The following is a 23,555-nucleotide window of genomic DNA, read 5'->3' on the forward strand; positions in this document are numbered from 1 at the left end:
TGTGTTAAACAAAACGTCTTTGCCAGTTTACAGGATACAAGGGGTTGCTTATTCAGAGTCGTCTCATATTTTCTACTTAATATGTATTCTTAATGGAAGAATATAGGTAACGTACATTTCTTTCTTATCTCTACGATTGAAAATGTCTTTCATTCCGTAAACATATTTATAAAAGTTGCTCAAGTTTTTCAATTTCATGTTACATTATCTTAGTAGGAGTAATTAATCCTTTGAAATTTCAAATTTAGCCCATCAATAAATAAAGGAGAACAAAACTATCAGGTGTATAATCTTTGTGTTTGCTTGTAATGCGGTTGAAATAGAATTAAGCGACAGGGACATTGCACAATAAAAATTATAATTTATCACAAAGAAAATGTATTTATTGTTATGAAAAGAAATATATATGATACAAGGTTTAACTTATCAGAATTTTTTTACTTGAGAATCAAAACTATATATTACACAGAGGGGATTCAGAATAATATTTGCCTCGGCGACAGTAACGTACATTTCAAATAGGCTACTATATTTGAATTTGGAACTCCTTAAATACCCTTTCAGATCGATAATTATATGAATTCTTATTCATTGTTATATGACTATTTATAATGTTGATTTAAAAATTACATCAGTGGTATTTCTTTTAAATGAAAATGAGGCGACATCATTTGAGCCCTTATATTGAGAATGGGTGAGAGCACCTGTTTAAATAACTTTCTATAATTGTTTATTCTAATCTCAAAAATAATGTACAAGAATGTTTTTTTCAACTATAGTATATAAACATTCCACAATAAAGTTTTTCATGAAGAGAAACCCGTAGAATTCGCTTCTGCTTGGTATATGGTAGTTTGACATGCTTTTAAACGCTCATATATTAGATGAATGTCAGACATCTCGTTATTCAATGATAATTTTTTTCATTTTTTAACGATATACAAAAGATTATTTGATGAAAATTTTGAAATAGAGTTTTACAGCTCTTTTTATGAAAGTAACAGGAAGGACATTAAAGTTTAAATAACTAAGATAAAATGTCAATATTTTTTAAAAGAACAATATTTTCTTTTATGCAATGCAGTGGATTTTAGTAGTTTATTACTTTATTATTCAAATAAAGTTGAAAAAATCATAGTAAAACCACTTTCATTTTTCAAAAATATGTCATTCAAAAAATGAACTTTTTTTTTAAAAAATGACCCTACTACAGAGCTGTGCTTCACGTGTACCATCAGATCTATTTTCCAATGATAGATTTCTTCCGCAGAAATCTAGAACAGATGACAAGTCCCAGCCGTTAAGAATTACACGTATCAAAATAGCCCGATTTTGATAATGACAAAATAAAGGCTTATCGGAGATAAAATTTAACAATTTGCTATGAAAATACTAACAGTTAAAGTAGGCAGATCACTGTAGAAATGTAAACGAGCCTACATGAATATTCACTAAACCTATAAATTTTCTCTGATTGAATTTCGGTGAGAAACACAGGCACATGGTCTACGTATTGCCGTGCTTTTTTAAGGATGACGTTTACTCAGGTTTCAGAAATCAGAAAGGAAATTTTATAAAGTATGATATGTTAAATCAAAAATTGTTCTAAATGGATAAAATTACAAACTCAATTTCAATTTTAAAATTTCATATTTTATTATTTGAAGAAAATATAAAGGAACAAAAGTCGGTGTATGGTGATGCAGAGTAAATTCGGACTAAATTTTTTAATTTTCATTTTTATCAAAATCTTTAATTTTTTGCAATATAAATCAAAATGTAAAGATTACAAGTTTTTTAAAACATAATTTTGCAAATTTTATATTTCTTAAAACTCATAAATTATTTGAAATAATAGAATGCTATTAAATAAAGAAATTCAAAAATATGAACAAAAACCATTTCAGGCAACATAGCTCAATAATTTGATCATTGACCCCATATAATGTAAACACCATGAGAGTTACGGCAACAAAGGTAATATGAGGCTATAAATCATTTTGAGTTCTTATCAGTAAGATTTGATAAATATTCGATTAAAAATGGGGAAAAATAATAATTTGGACAGAGGAAATTTGGACTGTAATAATTATCATCTTTTGGCCCAAACTCAAATCCTTTCTTTATTTGAAGCAACACTGTACAATTTCTATAATATTTCATTGTTTAAAGAGTTTTGTTGCTTGTAATATTTTGTGAGTGAAGAAAAAATTTGTCATAGTGTGAAAAATTGAGGTATTTCCTGAAAAATACTCAGGGGCCACTAGCATGAAAACGAGGTCATTGACCTAGTTATTTGAAATTGAAATTTAACACAAGAAATATATGTGTACAATGTGCAATAGGTGGTTTTTCGTTCTTATCAGTGGAATTTTTAGTCATCTAAGTAAAGGTATACCTTAAAGGACAGCAACTTGTTTTAAAACTATATTTACGTCACTAGTAATGACATGTCAAGCAGGACTATATAGTTATAGGGTGGAGAAGAACATGAATACGTGAGAGGATTATGTTTCAGGTGCTTGGTTTCTGGGCTCTGTGGAAATATTTTCATATATAAAAAGCTTGGAAGCATTGTCGATGTATATTTCTTAAAAATACAAGGTGTGACCTTGGCTTAAAATTTGGACAAAGTACAAGACAGCGAATTTTTGTGCCTAAAAATATTACTTATCAGGCACGTAGCATCGTTTTTGAAAGTGGGGGGGGGCAACCAGAGAAAATTTTTTTTGACTTACCTGCAAAAGTTAACAAAAGTTAACAAGCAAAAAAAAAAAAAAACGAAAAAAAAAGAGGGAAATTGCCCAAAGTCGAAAATCCTATTGGGGGGATTTATCAGCCTATTTTGGGAAACGCCATTTTTTGGATATTGGGAAAAAGTTATCGGCTTTTTGATGAAATTGGGAAAAATAAATTGGGAGAAATAAGTATGTTGAGCACTATAAGCCATGTATTCAGCCATTTCAGATGCAATTAACAGGTTTCAGCTAAAATTTGGGCTACGAAATAGACAATTAAATGATCCAGCTTTATCAAAAAGATCAATTATGAATAAAAGATTTATGAAAGTAAATTTGAATTCAGTTAGTATTAATTATTTTACAACATAGCCATAGGGTATTATACTTGTGAATGAGATTCTAATTTAGGTCATGGGAGCTATAAACCTCCTGCAAAAAATTATACTGCATACACATTTTCTAAAATGTGCATTAAAAATATATTTTTCTATCTGAAATTATGCCTCAGTTCTTACCACTCACTAGTAGATCAATTGAGTAAGTGAAAATGAGTTAATAAACGTATAGAATTACTCAATATCACTACTTCAGAAAAAAACTGAGGAAATTCGGATTAAAAGTTGGCGATGTTTTTAAACGTGTTATGACTGTAGCTTTGCTATGAGTTAAATTAAGTAAAAATACAAACAATCTGTCAAATTTACTACGTGTTTTTCCAAGATAATCTAATAAAAAAAACAAGAGGCCCATGGGCCACATCGCTCACCTGAGAAGCTTTGACCATTCTGTTCTTTACCAGATTTCCCCCTTGTTATACATAATGCATCCACAACCCTACCCCACTGATCATAATTTAGACATTTTGAAATCTACACTACCCCATGATCCTTCCATGGGCACATATGTTTCAGCTTTTTTGGCCCAGTGGTTCCTGAGAAGAAGATTTTCAAAGATTTATCCTATATATTTCTATGTAAAACTTTGATTCCCTATAATGGCCACATCCTTCCCCCGGGAGTCATGATTCCTACAATTTAGAATTTACACTACCCCAGAATGTTTCCACATAAGCTTAACTTTTTCTGGCCCAGTGGTTCTTGAGAAGAAGATTTTCAAAGATTTTTCCTATATATTTTTATATAAAACTTTGATTCCCCATTGTGGCCCCACCCTTCCCCCGGGGGTCATGATTTCAACAATTTAGAATCTACATTATACCAGACTGCTTCCACATAAGTTTCAGCTTTTCTGGCCCAGTGGTTCTTGAGAAGAAGATTTTCAAAGATTTTTCCTATATATTTCTATATAAAACTTTGATTCCCCATTGTGGCCCCACCCTTCCCCCGGGGGTCATGATTTGAACAATTTAGAATCTACACTATACCAGGATGCTTCCACATAAGTTTCAGCTTTTCTGGCCCAGTGGTTCTTGAGAAGAAGATTTTCAAAGATTTTTCCTATATATTTCTATACAAAACTTTGATTCCCCATTGTGGCCCCACCCTTCCCCTGGGGGTCATGATTTGAACAATTTAAAATCTACACTACCCCAGGATGCTTCCACATAAGTTTCAGCTTTACTGGCCCAGTGGTTCTTGTGAAGAAGATTTTTTAATGACCCAACCCTATTTTTGTCTTTTCTTGATTATCTTCCCTTGCGAGGGGATATGTCCCTTCATTTTAACAATTTAAATTCCCCTTCACCCAAGGATGCTTTGTACCAAGTATGGTCAAAATTGGCCCAGTGGTTCTTGAGAAGAAGTCGAAAATGTGAAAAGTTTACAGACGGACGGACAGACGGACGGACGACGGACAAAATGTGATCAGAAAAGTTCACTTGAGCCTTCGGCTCAGGTGAGCTAAAAAAGCATTGTTCTGCAATTGGGAAAAATTACTGCCAAATTTGGAAAAATTGAACTCATTTTCAATTGGGAATGGGGTCGAATTTCAGCCCCTGAGAAGGTACTGATAAATCCCTGACTTACAATTGGGAACAAAACTAGGGGGACAGGCCCCCCTGCCCCCCCCCCCCCCCCGTTGCTACGTGTCTGCTTATATTATATGAACAGCGTCAATTCCTTTCTTGTTATATTGAAGTTTTAGGATGTTGTTTGAGTAGTATCTTCTTTTTAGTTATTTCTTTCTTTGGTGTTAAACACCATAGAAATTCAACATCAGTAATAAATAAATCTATTGTTTTAACCCTGTCTTTTAGTACTCTATCAGTATTTTGAGTTTTAGACGGGGTCACGTGACCAAGTCTACTAATGTACTTGTCGCCTTAAAATGGAATCCTATAGAACACATGAATTGAGTCTACGCCAATAAAAGTGTACAGATATTTATACAAAATATATAAACACGCTGGATCAAACTTAAGGACAGATGATACAAACAAATTTTTTCTTTGAAAAAGATTAAATATCATGTCACAAGTTTAGAAAAATGGATGATTCTTAGAATCTTTTCTCCAAAGAACTGAAATATGAAAAAGAATTGGAAAATATTAGTAATATTTCTACGAAAAAACAAATATAGACAAATCACATTCAGTAAAGGTTTACAGGTGAAAATAAATTTCAGAAAATGTTAATTTGGCACTAAAAGTGTAATACAAAATTAAGAAAAACATACCGAGCCAAGTGAATTTTATTAGGAAAAGCTAAATGCTAAAAATCAGCCTATGTGATATTGCCAATTTTTTGTCATTTCGATCTTCCTCTAAAAATTCACCTGGCTTGGTATATTTTTCTAAGGTTCATATTACACTTTTAGCGCCAGGATAACATTCTGAAATTTATTTTCACCTGTAAACCTTTATTGAATGTGATTTGTCTATATTTGTTTTTTTATTGAAATATTACTAAAATTTTCCAAATCTATTTCATTTTACAGTTCTCGGAGAAAAAATTCTAAGAACCATCCACTTTTCTAAACTTATGACATGATATTCAATCTTTTTCGAAGAAAAAATTTGTTTGTATCATCTGTCCTTAAAAGAGATTCCCCCCGGTATTTTTAGGTCACCTGAGTAAACTCAGGTGACCTATTAGTAGTATAACGGACCTAGATGGCGAGGTCAACTGAGTGCACTTTTTGGGCTGGGGGGATAGGGAGGTCAACGGAGTGCACTTTTGGGGCTGGGGGAGGGGGAGTTCAAGGGAGTGCACTTTTGGCCCTGGGGGGATAGGGGGGTCAAGAGAGTGCAGGTTTGGGGGTCTGGGGGATAGGGGGTTCAACTCAGTACAGCCCGAACCCTAACCCTAACCCTAACCCTAGGGGTTAAGGGGGTCAGTACATAGCTCTAAATACGGTGTTTACACTAAACTATACGTGGCTACTACGATTCACAACGCTGCTACTACGATTTTGGCAGCGACTCAAGAATGTGATTATGACGTCACGATTTCATTCACAGTCTAAAGTCTAGCCAGCCAGCCAGTTTGAACTGGATTTTCTGAAAACAATAACAATAACAAAGACAAAGACAAGAACACAGATTTTATTCAGAATCAAAATACATCAATTTACTTTTTCTTCTTCTGTCCCTTTTCAGTCGTCAGGGATAGTTTCCTCTTGTGACTAGTGCTGGGGCCTGGAATTTCACTGTTGTGTTCCTTTTTCTCTTTTTTGTCTCCTTCTTTCACTAAGGGTTTGGTCTGGTGGGTCCCTGAAGTCTTGGGTTCTTGAGGCTTTTTCTCCAGTTTTTATATTTCTTTTACGAATTGGTGATCCTCCTCCTCATCCTCTGTACACTTATTAGCCCAATGCCCAAATTTCCCGCACTTGTAGCACGAATCCTGTTTTTTTTCGGGGGCAATCTGGGGCCCAATGCCCTAACTCTTTGCAGATGTAGCATGGATCCGTCTGTCTTGTTTTCTTAGTCTCTCCGGATCCCCCTTGTCCCTCTTTTTTCTGGTAAGAGCTTCCTCCTCTCATTTTGTCTTGCATGTTAGTGACTTTCACTTCTAATTTGGATAATTTGGCAAAAATCAAACAAAATTCACTGGTGTTGTAAGTTTTCAGATCAGTCAGCTTGTTGTCAAGATCACTCACCTTGTTGTTCATATAATTCAGCTTGTTGTCAAGACCAGACAGCATGTTGACAATCCCATCCAGAGTTGTAGTCAAGATGCCCATATCTTCTTTATTCATTATGTATTCTTGAAGATTATACATGCCCAAATCCAATCCCACTGCATCCTGTGACTCTGGCATGGGGGCTCCTACATACCCTTCAGGTGTCACATAACTGGGGTTGTTTGGGGTATTCATCATTGCTTCGGTCATAATATTTTTCACGTCTGTCAAGTTTGAAGTGCCAACCAAGACTGATCGTCAAATCCCAGTTTTGCTTTATATACCTGCTGGATCTGTAAGGGTCGTGTGCATCAATACGTTTTACCTACGTTTTTATACTTGTTGGATCTGTAAGAGCCGTGTGCAAAAAATACGTTTTACCTATGTTTTCTACAGGGGTTATACCTGTTGGATCTGTAAGGGCTGTGTGCAAAAAATACGTTTTACCTACGTTTTCTAATGAGAAGAAAAGTCTGGTCCTTTCTTCACATTCGACTATAATGTCAATCCTGATACACACTCACTCTCTGATTTTAGATGGGTATGATTGTTTAGTACGATGGGCACAGAACCACCAAGAAGCTCTTCCCCCGGAGGCAGAACAAGTATTTCAGGAAGCGAGCACTATCATGGAAACCACTCAGGATTTGTGGTTACAATGCCTAGCCTTATCACATCATGCGACCATGGCGAAACTAGCTACCATACATTTTCTATGTCGACATATGAAAACAATTCTGCCCCAGAAATGGTACGGACTGAACCTGACCCGTTATTTCGGAAAGCCGTACAGTTTCCTGACCCATCCCCAAGCGGCCAAAGTGATTTTACTGTGGGAGGAAATAGATGCGATGGAGAAAGTATGTATTCAATACGGAATAAAATGGCTGGAAATTTCACACAGGCTAGGAAACCAGTGACTCTTAATACCAGCCTCAATCAAATCTACGATTTACCCCCCGAAGACCGGAGAAGTCCCTGGATGCAATTAGTAGCGGATCGACTACGATTCCGAAGGAGAATTGGACAGTTAGAAGCTTTGTTAGTCTTTAAAAAATAAAATCATGTAATACGACGTCAGTGTTATGTTATGTATGACGTCATCTTTATACACTCGGGTTCCCTGGATTTCGCCTCGTCACTGTTAATGTAGTCGATAAATTTACGGTCGAATGTTGATTGTTTGATGTGGTCAATAGTTGGATAAACATTGTGTATGATTGAAATTAATGATTGAAAGTTGTTTAATATATATAGTATTCGATGATTTAACTGTTATCTTATTTTATATTGTATTGTGTATAGAGAATTGGGAGATGATGAATATTGATAAGTTTATCACTTATATACAATGATTTCTTGTATCATACGTTAGGTGGCGCTTTTCCAAAAGCGATTTTTTTGTGCTATCCTATCACATGTCACGATTTTAATCACATGATTGATAATCGATGTTGCCACGATATTTGACTATCGTTTGGTATTGTGCATAAATACCGACGCTCCCCAGAGCTCGGCGTCATTCCTTCGTAGCTGTTAGCAGTTTACAACATGACACACTAATTCTTCCATGAAGATCTTTATTTGATCCCGGGGATTGTCATCGAATCCCACATTACAGTGAGGAGACTAGACAACGGCCGTGAGCTGATGCGGATCAACATGGCCCGGATACAAGTTAACAGCCACCGGAGGAGGGCCCACCCCTACAGAAGACCGTCATCCCGCTCACCACCCAGACCTGCTGCTCCAGCACCACCACAGAGCCAGGCGAGGAACCAGGGACGAGTTCCGCCCTGGGGTTTTGCGGTCCCCACCCAGCGGATTTTGTGCACCCTCTGCTTGACAGATGATGAACAAAACAATTTTGTATGTTCGAGATGCCTACAGAGGCCCGCCTGTCTATTGTGCGCTGCCCGGCTAATAGATCGGAATCAGCCGTGCCCCCTTTGCCGGAACAACGAAGTAGTCATTCAACCCGTGGGCAGGAGGCCAGGGTTTGGGGGGGGGGGGACGAGAGTTCCGATTCGGATTCCGACCGAGACTTTAGAGCGATGGTCCAGGAGCTGTTGGGCCACTAGGGGCCCCCACTTGAACCCAAAATCTTAAAGGATCCAAAAAAAATTAAAAAACAAAAATAACAACAACAAAAAAAAAACGGCTGTTTTTACGGCCACCCAATTGTTAAGAAAAGATGCCAACTTATACAGAGGTAAATAAGAAACGTTTTGTGAAAAGATTACTTTTAAAAAATACAGTCAAAAAAGAAACGTTCTGTGTCTCAGAAAAAAAAGATGATCTTTTTTTTCAAATACAATCAAAGAAACGATTGTGTTTTAGAAAAAAGATTTTCTTTAAAAATACAATCAAAACAAACGAATGTGTCTTAGAAAAGAATACCTTCTTATACAGTCAAAAAAAAAAGAAAAGAGTACCTTCTTATACAGTCAAAAAAGAAAAGAGTACTTCTTATACAGTGGGTAAACAAGAAACATTGTGTGTATCTCAAGTTAACACCAGGTCACTTTTTATATTTTTTTATAAAGAACTTTGAATTATTTTTTAAAATTTTTTTAAGAACTTTTTTATAAAGAACTTTGAATTATTTTTTAAAATTTTTTTAAGAACTTAGAATTTTTTTCTTTTTTAAATTTTTTTCTTTTTTAAAATAACTTTTAACCTTTTAAAAATAATAATAATAAATAGGAAAAAAGACAGAGTCCCTTTTTTCTAAAATAAATACATATAACACACAGACAAATATTTTTAAAATTTTTTTTTTTCAAACAACAATAACATACATACATACACTTAATGTGGATGAACAATGTACACCTGTTTGTCATAAGTGTGTACAAATTGTTCAATATAATGTCTATAATGCGTCCAGTTTCCCCCTGCTAGCCCACATCCTATTCGATAAGGAAAAGCATAAGTCTGGTAAGGTAAACACCCCATTTCTTGTAAACAAGCTTGAAACCATTTCTCTCTGTTTTGTGGGGTATCCTGATAAGTGGAAATTCTTTTAGGTCGGTGACTTACTTTTCCATAATCCCATTGAGCTAGTAAACAAATGACCACAGGGGTCTGTGAGGGAAACACCTTAATAGTGCCTGGAATTCCTCTATCTTCTTCTAGCGCTAAATTTCTAGACCCTAGAGGTCTGCGGGTGGCATAGAGATTGGCTTGTGGGAATTTTTCCGCCAGACTTTGACTCAATCCATGAGCTTTTACAGTCAAACAATTACATTGATGAACAATAGCTTCTACCTCACGGTGAAGTAAATCACCTTGTATCTCCTGGAGACTCATGATGTAAAATGAATCTATTTTTTAAAAGACCCTTGTTTTTATTTAAAAAAAAAACAACAACAACAATAAAAAAACAGTTCAATCTTTTTATTTATTCACATCTAGAGTAACTCACATTCTGTAAGAACTTTTTCTTTAAAGCTGCTCTAGCTGCAATGGCTTCAGGTTTCTTCCAGGCTCCTATTTCCCATTGTATCCAATCTCTGGGCTCCAATTCTTTGTTTCTCTCCTCAGGTTTCAGAACTCCATATTCTTCATAGTCACCTCCTTGCTTGTAAAACATACTTTCCAATTCTGGGGTACTGTGAGACATAGCAAAATTTGCTGTGATATGAACTCTGCACATGTCCAGTCCTCCTACTGGTTCCTTCATTTGAATGAATCCCCTGATTTGATGCAGTTCTCCTGTCCAGGGATGCCTTTCCTTTTGTAAAATCAAATACTGGAAACCGAACCAGAAATCATCTTCGTTGCTCAGAAACATGTCTATATCTTCTTCTTCTTTGGGCTCTTTAATGATAAAAGTCCAATTAATGGCTATCCTGTAACATCTGTCTGGAAATTTAGGATCCTTTACTCTCTCATGCAGGGGTAAATATTCGTTCCGAGGTTCCGGATCCAGTGTTTTCAACTCCATTCTTCTTTGTTGAGGAGCTTTGTGATCCCCCATAGGTTCCGTCATTCTCTTTTCTAATAAGGCAAATTTGTCTTTGTCCATCTCCATCTCCATCTCTTTTTCTTCTTCTTCTAATATTCTAGGAATTCGCTTGCCAAACTGTCGTTTACTCGACCACATACCCAACTGAGGAGGATCGTCTTTGACACGTTGTTTTTATACCCCCCTTGAAAGATAAGGGTCGTGTGCAAAAAAAATATACGATAGACCTACGTTTTTTATGCTGACTACAAAGGGTAATACTTGGCAGCGACTCAAGAATGTGATTATGACGTCACGATTTCATTCACAGTCTAAAGCCTAGCCAGCCATCCAGTTCGAACTGGATTTTCTGAAAACAATAACAATAACAAAGACAGACAAGAACAGATTTGATTTTTTATTCTTTATTAACAACAACAAACAGCAACAAACAACAACAATGCATTACAATACATTTTGATAAAAACATTGACACTTTTGTCCATGACCCGTAGGTAATTTATGATAAGTGTTTTTAAACCAATTCGCCACGTATCTGTACGCAGTACAGTTAAGGTGCGCAATGGAAATATCGACTAAATTTTGTATTTAAAAATGTATTCGTAATCGGGATGGCGATTATTTTTAGTGCATTATTTATATCGGATAATTGTAATTATGATTAATAACTACATATCGAGGACGATTATATTTTATATTTAGACTAGTCACGTGATGCGGCAGTCACGCGATTTTCGCACATTGACTTGAAGAATTGATGTTACATATGAATATCACTAGTGCAAGGGCATAACCAAGTTAAATTTCCAAGTTTAGTATATAAATATTTTCAACACGCATTGTAGTTTCTAAAAAGTGCTGCGATCCTGTCAAAATTCTGCAATTTCATTATTAAAATTATACTTGTATGACCGAATGCTATATTTTTTGCTGGTCAGCGGCATGAAATATTGATATAATTAAATTGTTTTTAAGATTTCATCAGGATCGCAGCACTTTTCAGATACCTTAATAGTTCTATAGTTGAAATTTAAAAGCTTACTTCGATCCATAGAGGGTATCTTCTTGCACTAGATCGATTTTTTAAGACCCCCCTACATTACCCTCCGATGTACTTGCATACAAATATACGGCAGTGTCAATTAAATACGTAATGTACAGAAAATATGTTAATAAAATAGTGAAGAAGACATCAAATTCAAGTTATTGGCCCATAGGATATCTTTAAATAATATTTTATTAAATTAGAGAACACATATTTTGTTGAGAAAATATAACTTGATCTGTCTCTCACTGCATACAAACTACGTCACGTTGTAAGAAATGACGTCATATTGACAAGTGTATTGCGATCAGTGAATTGTTTATAACTTGTTATGTGGAATTTAACTAACGACAAAACAACACGCTGTAGAAAGTTTTTATGTAGTTTGATGATTTCTTACTGGTTAAATTAGCAGATAAACTCATTTTATGGTATTTTAAAGAAATGTTGTATGACGTATATTGTGTATGATGTCATAGTCACGTTTTCCCGTACAAATTAGGCTCCGCCTCCTTTTTGTAACCTTAACTGTGCTGCGTCCCTTTGTAAAGCCGTACTCTGGTCAAAGGGGAATAACCACTCGTCGGTTTTCTTTCTTTTCTTCTCTCTTTGATGTAAATAATACACGCAATATTGTCCACACACATCGGTATTCCAGTCTTGATAGCGATACGGATTATAAATCCATTGGTGAGCATGACGCTGGATAAAGTCTTGAATTTCTTTTTGTAAGGGAGGAAATCCATAAGAATCGAAATATTCCACCACGGGATTGCTCACATACAGACACACCCAATGTTCTCCAGGTCGATCTTGAGGATCCGTATTTACCACGACAGCTTTTTCTCCAGGTCTTAATTGATCCGGTAATAAATCTACAGGATAAACGCCCCCAAAAGAACTCTTGAATTCTCTAGATAAGACTTCTCTCAATTGTCCCGTATCCATTAGTAATCAATACTCACTTCTCTCTGTTTGTTAATTTCTAATAAGTATCGAATTCTGCATACACCACACAATTTATGGTGGTAGCCGTATTGTTGGTAAACTGCACTTCTACTCTCAGATTTCCTGTTTCTATGATGTGGAATTTATCCGATTGCGCTTCTTGATCTTTGGTGAAATCTCAGCCCCATAGAGTGTAGCCGCTTTTATACTCTTCTAGGGTAATGTCCGGAGCCCAATCTTCTCCTAATTTTCCCAGGGCTTGATACAGACTGAGATAAGATCTCAGATATAAATCGTCGTTGAAATTAGGCTCAAAACAACGAGTACTCATGGTCTCTCCGTTGATACTGACATCTTATTTCTTAATCCCAAAATTTTGGAAATGAAAGGGATTTTTAGTTTTATCTCCGTTAAAGGCCGCATTCTCCACAAAGCCTAAAATGAGACGTTTAGGCATCTGGCCTTGAAACAGATGATCCGTAATCTTAGACTGGGTCCCTGTGGGGATGGTAAAGGTTTTCACTTCCACTCTTCTCAAGGGATATTTGGCTCTGTGGGTGTTCAAACTTTGATTAATGGTATTCATCATGACTGCTGTGGGTTTGACTTTTCTCACCCACAAGACCATACTCAATATTTTCACTTTTCCTGTACTTCCTCCTTTGATCATCATGTAGAAAGCGGGTCTAGCTCGATTAAATCGCAAACGGACGTCCACTCCATTGGGTAGAAATCGATCTTGTTGAAACAAATCCAAATGTAAACCATCCAGCAAGATGATTTTCTTACTCCCGTCGATGGCTTGGTGACGTTTTCTAAATCCTTCGTTTTTAGAATTGGCCGGTAACTCTGTGAGGATGGGTTCGTTAATGGTCACCGTGTCAGCCCCACCACTTGAGCCTTTAGTTACATCAATGGTCTTATTTTGAAATACACCAAGGTCATCTAACCCCACTTTGTCCATGTGTCCTGTCGTATCTTTTTCCCATAGACTACAAGCCCTCATCTGTGTCTTTAAAGTTCTGGGTTGGTAAGAGAGTAATTTCTCCAGATAAGCTTTGTAAGGATAGGTATCCGTCCCCGGGGTCACTATTTTCCCATTCAGACTGACATCGATTTCCGTAAACATGGAATGTAAGATATTATTCACTGGACTCGAAGTGCTGTTCGCCCCAGTCAGATTACTTCCATCGTCTTTGGTAAATTTACATACCATTTGAAGATAAGTTTGAGATAAATCCAGATAGTGATCTCCTTGTCCTTTAATTTCAAATTCGATAGGAGCGGTGTCGGAATCTAAAGTACTGGAAATGGGGTAATATTCTTCCCATTTCGAGTCTTCTAAAGCAATATTGGTCGGAGGGACTTGAAACAATTGTAAATTGTTCATCCCACACGCACAGGAATCGGGCTGTAACATGATGTGTCTACTAGGATTAAGTTTTCACAAATGAACCTTCTGTTCACTGGACTGGCCTATTTATACTCTCTCAGTCAAACACATCTAAATAACGTTTTCTTTTAGCAATTCCTCCTTGTTTTTTCCTTTTTTTCTCTAAGGACCCCCTCGGGCTAACAGTACTCTTCCTCTTCCTGTCTGCTTTCTTCTTTTTCTTCTTCTTCTTCTTCCTTGACCTGTTTGTCCTTTCTTCTTTCTAAAGGGTAAAGCGACTCCACGATTGAAAGCAAATAGACCTGTATTTTTGGTCGCATTGAGTCCGTGGGTTAAAAGAGCATTTCTGATGTTTTTTCTTTTTCCCACTACATCTCTGCCTATCTTCACTCCGGCCATGATGGCTTGATTTTTCCCATGTTTAAGTACATCTTTGAGAAATCCTCGACCTTGTTGTCGCCCCATTCCTAACTGGGCCGCGTCTTTGAGAGTCAAATCTAAGTGTGTGCCCGGTATGCGTAAGTTAGGAACCGCTCCCGAGAGGAACTTTAAAAAATTTCCTCCTTTATGAGGTTTCATGTGATTTAAAATCCTAGTCAATTTGAGTAATTGTGTAGCAGGAGGTCTCGGTGAAAAATTATCCAAGGGAAGGGCTCCCACCAATCCAGATATGATAGAACCTACTGCTCCGTGGCCTTTTTGACGTAATAAACCTTTATGATAAGTCCAACCGTGTCCTCTTTGTCTCAGTAATCCGGGATGATACTGCATGGTTCATGTCTCTTGTACAACTGACTTTTATGTCCTCGGGGGACTTCCTTTTATACCCCTTTTTTAGGGCTGAATACAATACAGACAGCAGACCAGGTAAGTCATCACGCCCAATAAGATGGAACAAAACAACGGTACATTCATCTCAGTATACTTTTCTGAAATGAAGTTTCACCACTGATTTACCACTTACAAAGGGCATGGGAGTCCCTAAAGGAGTCATGATGTGAATCTCAATGGTATCGAAATGTTTTTTACTTAGTTTCAAATATTCCGCTCGAATGGGTTCCCATTTGGCTTGTTTTGAATCCTCCAAATGAAATGTACAAGGAACCACTCTTAATAATTTCAAGGCATTGGATCCTACCGTCTGGGGTTGAATCAAGTCACAATAGACATACATGGATTTCAGATTTTCATATAAATCCACAGTATTGTTTCCCAGGTAACTAATTTTGATCCATTTGGTCATGTTTTCTGTATCGTTCTGAAGAATGACCTTCTGACTATCCATGCCTAGCTTATAAGCTAGTGCTGTGGGGAAACGAATGCATAAGGGAGTTTTTCTAAGCATTTTTCCATTAAATTGATACATCACTCGATCATAGGTCTAATACTAATTTCATAGAATTTTCTTCATCTGGATGACCAATTGCAAGGGTTTTCCATATTTTTCTCAATGATCTCTCTAGTCCTTCACCTATTTCCTCTGTTAAAGCCTTGGGGTGAACGTAAGGCCCAGGTCTGAAGTGAATTCGCCTAATTTCCATCATGCTATCTCTATCAAAGTCTTGATCGCATTTAGTATGGGCCCAATCGATCAGTACAGGACATTGACGTAATGGCATTGTGTCTATGGGTTTTTTCATTTTAAATCTGCCATAAACATCGGGGTCTTTGATATGGGGAGCAAAAGACAGAGGGACCAGGATGTCAAAATAAGCCTCATTTTCTGTAATGTTTTTCAATGAATTGGCATACATCATTTCTGTTAAAGCCACCTCCCTTTCTCCGTCGGTTAAATCCACTGTTTGTGGCAATAACGTTTTAAATTGCTAGAAAAAGAGGACATAGACCCATTACTGAGTAAAGTCATGTAAAACCCACTGCTCTCGGCCATGTTCAGTCTAGGACTGAGACCCTAGACCTTAAGACCTTTGTATTTATAACAACACTTTTTAAAAAAAATAAACATTTTTATTCAATGATTTACACTTCTATTTCTTCTTCGTCGTCTTCTGATCGGTCCTCAATCACTCGGCTCAACAAAAGTCCTTTCTTTTCCATCGAGTCTTTAATCTGGGAAAAGGGGATGCGACAATACACGTACTCTGTAGGACAATAATGAGGTGGAAACGTCAGTCCTTTTTTCTCCATCTTGAAATAATATTTCAGACAATCTCCGATGTCCGAGTACCATGAACTTTCATTCTGAATGGTGTTGATGGGTGTCAGACGATTCCTTTGAGTACAGGTGACCCATTTGAATTGCTGATAATGATGGTTGATTTTCACCCTCACTCTAGATCCTGTTAGAGGATAGGGGATTTTCACTCTTTTTTCCAACCACGCATTCTCCAGGGAATAGCCTGGAGATTTTCAAAGAAATCCATGATGGCTCCTATTTTAGTTTTCATCCACCCTCCTTGCATATACATACACTGACTAATGGGACTCTCACAATACCAACGATACTGCATCTTTGGGAATACACGTCTGACTTGATCAGTGTCCTTTTTCAAAATGAGAGAGTTTTTGATATATACCTCTTGATAAAAAACCCCACTCCTCTATTTTTTATTTTTTTTTTAGTTATTTTTTAAAAAACAACAAAACAAAGAATTTTAAAAACAAGTTTTTATTCAAGTAAAAATACAAAATGATTTTAATGTCCAGTGTATCGACATAAGGGACAATTTCTGTAGCAGTGAACTTCTCTATACATTTTTCACAACAGGGATACTGACGGCATTGTCTGCATTTCCATTTTCCTTGAGTCTTTTCCTGGTAGCAAGTCATACATTCTTTCAACGTTCTGTTCCTGGTCATTTTCACCCATCGGGGAGGCGGTATATTCTCTATTCCTTTCTTCCAGATGAAGTATTTCAGGCACCAGCTACAACCACAAGTCTCCATGGAAGGCTCATCATCCTCAAACCAGTGTGGTAATGGCATTTCACAATGCTCGCAAATCCTATAGACTTTCCAATTCCAGCCGGGACAGGGGTTATACACTGTGATTGATTTACCATTCCTCGTATTCTGATCACAGTAATGACACATATATTTTTCTACATCAATCCAATATAAAATTCTCCACACAAATGTCATGATGGGTACAATGAGCGCAGGGTACTCCCAGCTCCGCTTTATATACTTTTACTGTAAGGGCCGTGTGCAAAAATACGATAGACCTACGTTTTTTATGCTGACTACACAGGTAATACTTGGCAGCGACTCAAGAATGTGATTGTGATGTCATCATTACAAAGCTAGGGTATATAGAGCGCCGCTTTTTGACTTCACTGCGCTTATTATTTAGCAATCATGACTGGCGTGTGGAGAATGTCTTATTTTATTCACCAAGAACAAAGTAGATGTTTTGAATGCCGTAAAAAGTTGACAGAGATCACCAAAATACCTATATATGACAGTCTGGATTCCTGGTAAGTGATTGATATCTATTGCGGATGTGGTGAATGTGGAGCACGCATACCTCACTGGTTCATACATGAACCCCCTAGTTTGGAGAATTGTCACTGTGATTGGTGCCTGAAATATTTCCTGTGGAAAGATGGGCTCGAAAGAATGATACCTTGGGGCAAGCTCATGAGAAAAAATGCCAAGATCGACAGATGCCCCTCTTGCTGGGAATTAAACACTCAAGGGAGATGGAAATGTGGACAGTGTATGAAATACCCCTACTGCGAAAAGTGTTATGACTTTATTGTAAGGTTTTCTTACAAAAGTTGTCCTTTATGTCGATATGATGGAAATAAACATCCTTTTGAACAATAAAAGTGTAAATAAAAAGTCTTGTTTTTTTTTCTATCTCAGTTATAGGGAAATAACGAACAACACTAGAATTTTGGTTTCTTTTATTTTATTCATAACAACAAGAACAAGAACATCATAATAACAAACATTCAAAACTTCTGTTCAGTTCTTTTTGTATGGGGAACGATCTCCTCATGTACAAATAATCTGTTTCACAAGCACAGTCCATGATATCGTATCCTTTTAGGATCACTTCTTTCAAATAGTCTTCTATACAATCTCTGGCTTTTTCCATCCATTTCCCATGAATCCAAGTCTTCTCGGGTCCCTGTCTTCGGTGAGCCAAGACATAATTGACTTTCCATTTGAATTCCCCATACTTAGGTGATCTGGGTCCTATTAAGACCATGTGTTTGCTTCTTTTGCGGTCCGGTAACTTGAATCTCTTATACAGGTAGATTTCATTGAGACCTGTTTGTCCTGGATTCTTATCAAAGAAATCTTGAATACATGTCTCTTTGTTTCTCATCCATTCTCCTTTGTGAGTAGTCCCTTCAGGTTCTACTATTTTCCAACGATACTCTGAGCTTAAAAATTCCATGATGTGCTCTGTCCCTCACTCAGATCAGAAATGATCCTCTTGGGGTTTGGTTATCTCCTAATATATCCTAACTTGGTGAATTCGTCTTCTTGACCGTAGGGGTTTGATGCATCATAGTAGGACTAGGCATGATGTAACCGACCGAAGAACTCACACAGACCATCCAATATTCTCGATTAGGATCGTGTAAAGCTAACATGACCACACTGGTGATGATGAGGGAAATACAAATGAATAATTGGGCAAAATATACAATTTCTTTTTGAGGAATATTCTCTCCACAAAATTTCCAATGAGGAGTTACTGAATGAGATCCGTTTGAGGAATCCATGAATCAAAACTAGGGGGATATCCTTTCCACCGAACTTTGACTTCTTGAATGATCTTCTTCCCAACTCGTCGCTTTTTATACCCCAAGATTTCCTCCACTTCGTACACGTCGTCTTTTTTAATGATCTGTTGTAATTCTTTCTCGTAAAAAGTCCCTTCTAATTCCTCTTGGTTGTAATCTTGTATACGATACACGTAAGGATACCGACCGGGAACTCGTTGAGCAATGGTAAATATTTCCGTGGTCCAGTTCGGTAAATATCCTTTTTCAAAAGTGCGTTTGGCTTTACTGATGCGCACCTTATCTCCTGTTTTAAACTTGGGGGGTTTAGGAGAGGTCTGTGATTTCCCATATAAAGTTTTCCAGACTTTTAACACATTCGAGGGCTTCACTTGAGCTGGGGCTTTTTGGATACTGCGATGATACGTATGATTGTAAGCATACACTAAATCCGGTAAGACCTCTAAATACTGTCTGGTTTTATTCCGAGTGAAATACCTCCACATGCGTGCTTTGAGGGTTCTCTGAAATCGTTCCACGATACTAGCTTTGGTGTCCGTATTGCGAGTGGTAAAGAAATGAATGGATTTAAAAGCCTGTAAGAATTCTCGATTGGTAAATTCTTTGCCTTGATCCGATTGAATGCGGACGGGACGTCGTCCGTCTTGTCGGAAAATCTCTTGTAATCCTCGAATCATTTCTTTTCCCGTTTTCTGTTTTAAAGGCACCACCCATGCATATTTAGATAAGACGTCAATGGCACACAATAAAAAGGTATAGTCGTCATTATGTTTCTTTAAACTGGACACATCGGCTAAATCTAATTGCCATTGTTCGTCTATATCCGTCACTCTCGTCTGTTGTCTCCGGAATTTTCTATGAATGGGTTTATGTAAGGTAAAGGTATCTTGCTCTTTTAACCATTCTCGTATGGTGTTCAAAGAAATTTTATGCCCCCAGACTTCTGACCTGACGATACAAAGTCTGTATGCCTCCATACCCTCTCTTGGGATCGTAATAAATCTCTTTTAAAATGTCTTCCACTTCCTTCTTCATTTCTTAGGCAAAGGAAGCCAATCTTCGTCGATTTGTTGTAATCTCTTTTGAAATAGATCTGCTCTGACTTTCTTTTTCTTCTGGAGGGCCTCCTCTAACTTTAAAATAGGGGAAGGCTTGGATTTTATAGATCGACTAATAGGGGTCGAAAAGGAAGATGAAGCATCATGAAATCCGCTCTCTTCGTCGTCCTCCTGGTCACTGAAAGCCCCTTTAGGAGTACTGATTTTTCCCGGTTTTTGCATGGCTTTTATAAGGTTTTGATTTTGCAAGTAAACCATGGGAGTACGGGTCTCTTTTAAAGCTTGAGCAAATTGATCTAATCCTTTAGGAACCGGTTGACTTTTGAGAGGTTTAGATCTCATGCTATCAGCCATTAAATCCACAATGTTAGAATCGGGTACTTTTTGACCTCGATAACTGATTTCTCCGTCTTTATCCCAAGTCAATACTTTGGTTTTCTTTAAATGATTTAATAATAATTCAGCTTTCCTTTGCATGGGTTTATTCACGCTTTGAATGATTTGTTGATCGATCTCGGGATCTGGAGCTGCTGCTGCTGCGGGGGCTGGGGCTGGGGCTGCTGCTGTTGGGGCTACGGGTGCAGGGTTTTTTTTGGTAGTCGTTGGCTCTCTCGCTTGTTGTAAATAATTCCTATACCGATGAAGTTCTTGACCGTATAAAGCCACTTTTTCTTCTGGGGTTAAATCTTCACGTCGTGTAATCTGGTCCAATTCTTGACCTATACTCAGAGTAGATTGAAATTCCGGAGGTTTAGGAAGTTTTCCTTTGAGTTCATTCAACAGAACCTCAGGTACCAACACCATTTTACGACTCATTTTTGTATCTTGTTGTTCCTCTTCTTTATAATTTCTTTATAGATAGAATGTCCGGTATCCAACAGTAAAGGTGCTGCTGACATTAAAAGGGGTAAAAGATTTCCTCTTTTTTGTTGTACTAATAAAGCTCGTCTTTTCTGTATGGATTGGGGTCGGACCAGTCTCCTTAAGATGTGTTTCTTAGGAGCTAGTTTTTGTTTCTGAGCCGAATTGAGAGGTAACACCCCTTTTAATAGGTTGTAGACGATCTCACAAATTTTCATAATACAATCTCCAGAACAATGTTTTAAAATCCCCGTTTTTAAGGAAGAGGAATAGTGAGGGTCTGATAACACTCTTAAAAGAGGGGCATGCGCTCTTAATCGCGTACAACATCCCTTTTTCTTCTTGGCCATCTTTGAAAACAATGAAGAGAGTTCTCCCATGTCACCCCCTTTTATAGTGTCTCTCTCTCTCTTAAGGAGGGGCATACCCTCCGTGTTTGTCGCTCTCGTGTTTATCTCTAGTTTTCTCCCTGACATAAATTTTTCCACAGTATCGACATTTATATCTCAGGCCTTTAGGAAGTTGAGGCGTCGAGGTTGTCAAGGGTTGAAAGCGTGTGATTTTAGGGTAATGGATGGGAACTTTAATTCCAGGGGAGGAGGGAATACCCACATTCACTCGAGGAAACACTTCTAAATCGCTGGCTCTTTGACTGCCTATGGGTCCCATAGCACGATCCATTCTCAGTTCTGCTTGTTTCTTGAGCAACTCTTCTATAGTCTTTTGTCTTTGTTCCTTATAATACTGATTGATTTCGTTTTTTAGACTTTCGGGCATGGATTTACGTTGAGCTAGAGTTTGAGGAGCAGATTTCCTTTTCGCCGCTGTTTTCTTGGGAGGGGCTTTTTTCTTGGGTGGGGCTTTTTTCTTCTTAGGAGGGGCTTTTCTCTTGGGAGGGGCTTTTCTCTTCTTCTTTTTTCTACTCTTTTGAGCTGCTCCTCCGACTCGGACCATCCAAACCGGAAACACTCTTTGTTTCTTATTATCGACTCTCACCACTACACTCTTTAAACGACGAACCCGGCGTTTTTTAGGACTATTCCATTTAAATAAATGACGAATGATGACTCCACCTAGAAATCCAGCTCCTCCGCGTTTTAAAATAGCTGTTTTTCTGTCTTCATCACTAGCCGATTGATCGGCAATGATCTTTAAATCTTGACGATGATGATCGATAAACTTTTGGGTCTGTTTATTGATAGGTAAGACCCCTTTTATTAAATTGCGAGCTCCCGTAGCAAACCAGTTCAATAAGACTTTACGCCCTAATTCGATTAAATGGGTTCGCTTCGCGGGATCTCGTTCCCGCTGTAAACGTCGTAAGGTTCTCACTTAATTTACTCTTGGCCGATGGAGGCATGATGAGATAGAAATGAAAAATGACCCAGAAGAGTGTGAAACACTTTTATTTATACTCTTGAGGCATGTGTACAGTCAACATTTCAAACATTCGACTTCTCAATCGGTATTGGTCTGGGGTATGGGGACTCAAGTCCACGAGAAGATATCCGTGAGGTACCTGGGTGGCTTCTTGATAAGCAGACATCAAATGAGGCAAAGCTAGCTGACGACTCAACACACTGATCTGAGATTTGTCTCTGGGATTTTTGAATAAGACTAAATAATGAGCATTCAAACTAATGGTGCGATGAGAGGCGGCTCGATCAAATAAATTCTGAGTGATGTAAATCACACTGGTATTCCGATGATGCGCTTTGCGGGTAAACCAATCCACAATACATTCGATGGCTTTTCCTCCCATCATGTCGTCAAAAATGAGTAAATGTGGCACACTCAAATTGGCTACTAATTTCTCGTCGTCTTCTGGAATATTACGGATGAAAGATACTTTATCTTTTAAAGAAGTGTAAGCGGGTTGCCATTCCCGATAACACCAGACGATTTTTTTCGGGCATGGGAGTGATCCAGTGTACATTGTTCACTGATGTCTTGACGAATTCTGTTTTGCACGATTTCGAGGGCCGTGCAACAACCATGGTAAACTCTTGTTTCAATTGAAAAGAGGGGAGGGTGTCTCCTCGGAATACATGTTTATCAATGAAAGAAAAGTTGGGTTCAGGGTCCTATTGATAGTTAACACAGAAATATGCGTTTGGACTGTTGAATCTCGGCTCGGCAGATGGGGCAAAAATGAAAGGAAGGAGCACACAAAGCACAGCAGCATACGTGTCCACAAGGTAGAAAAGCGATTTGTAATTCCTCGTCTAAACAAATGTGACATTTTCCTCGAGCCTGGACGTCTGGTTCTGGGTTCAGTAGAGTTTTGATGTCAATTAAAGGTCTATATCCCTGCTTCTCTAAGAACCTGACAAATATACCCATCACCCAGCTTCGTCCTTTTTACTGATTGATGTAAGGACAATTCGGGTTCCAATAAGCATGTTCTGCATAAGGATTGTCCTCAAGATCCCAATTCTCTAAAGTCATTCCACAATGAAAACAGGTAGCGTTATCTTTTACTCCCCTGTAGTAAAACCCAGCTCGAGCTATGTCTGGTATTTTTCCTGAGAGAAGTTCTGGCCATCCCTGCTCAAAAGTAGCTTCTCTCTTTGATAGCTGAGCATACTGGGGATAACGCATGGGTTGGTCTGGCTCGCGACTCCCCATGATTAGAAATGACCTTTGATTTTGAATAAGAATACCTTTTATAGAGAAGAAAAACAACACACAAAACAACAATTCAATTTTTTTTTAATTCAATGTCAACATTGAACATA

The 23,555-nt window shown here is 37.6% G+C and overlaps 1 protein-coding gene across 1 annotated transcript; it reads right to left on the bottom strand.

Annotated features, from left to right (window-relative positions):
• Positions 1–13,139: 13,139 nt before the first annotated feature.
• On the bottom strand, positions 13,140–14,204 carry LOC134231869 (uncharacterized protein F54H12.2-like). The gene has a single exon (XM_062713836.1). The coding sequence runs from the start codon at positions 14,202–14,204 to the stop codon at positions 13,140–13,142; it is 1,065 nt and encodes a 354-aa protein (XP_062569820.1).
• Between the last annotated feature and the right edge of the window lie 9,351 nt (positions 14,205–23,555).

Source organism: Saccostrea cucullata, unplaced genomic scaffold, assembly GCF_032062105.1.
Source record: "Saccostrea cucullata isolate Sc308-1 unplaced genomic scaffold, CSIRO_AGI_Scuc_v1 ctg4803, whole genome shotgun sequence".
NCBI classification, from domain to species: domain Eukaryota; kingdom Metazoa; phylum Mollusca; class Bivalvia; order Ostreida; family Ostreidae; genus Saccostrea; species Saccostrea cuccullata.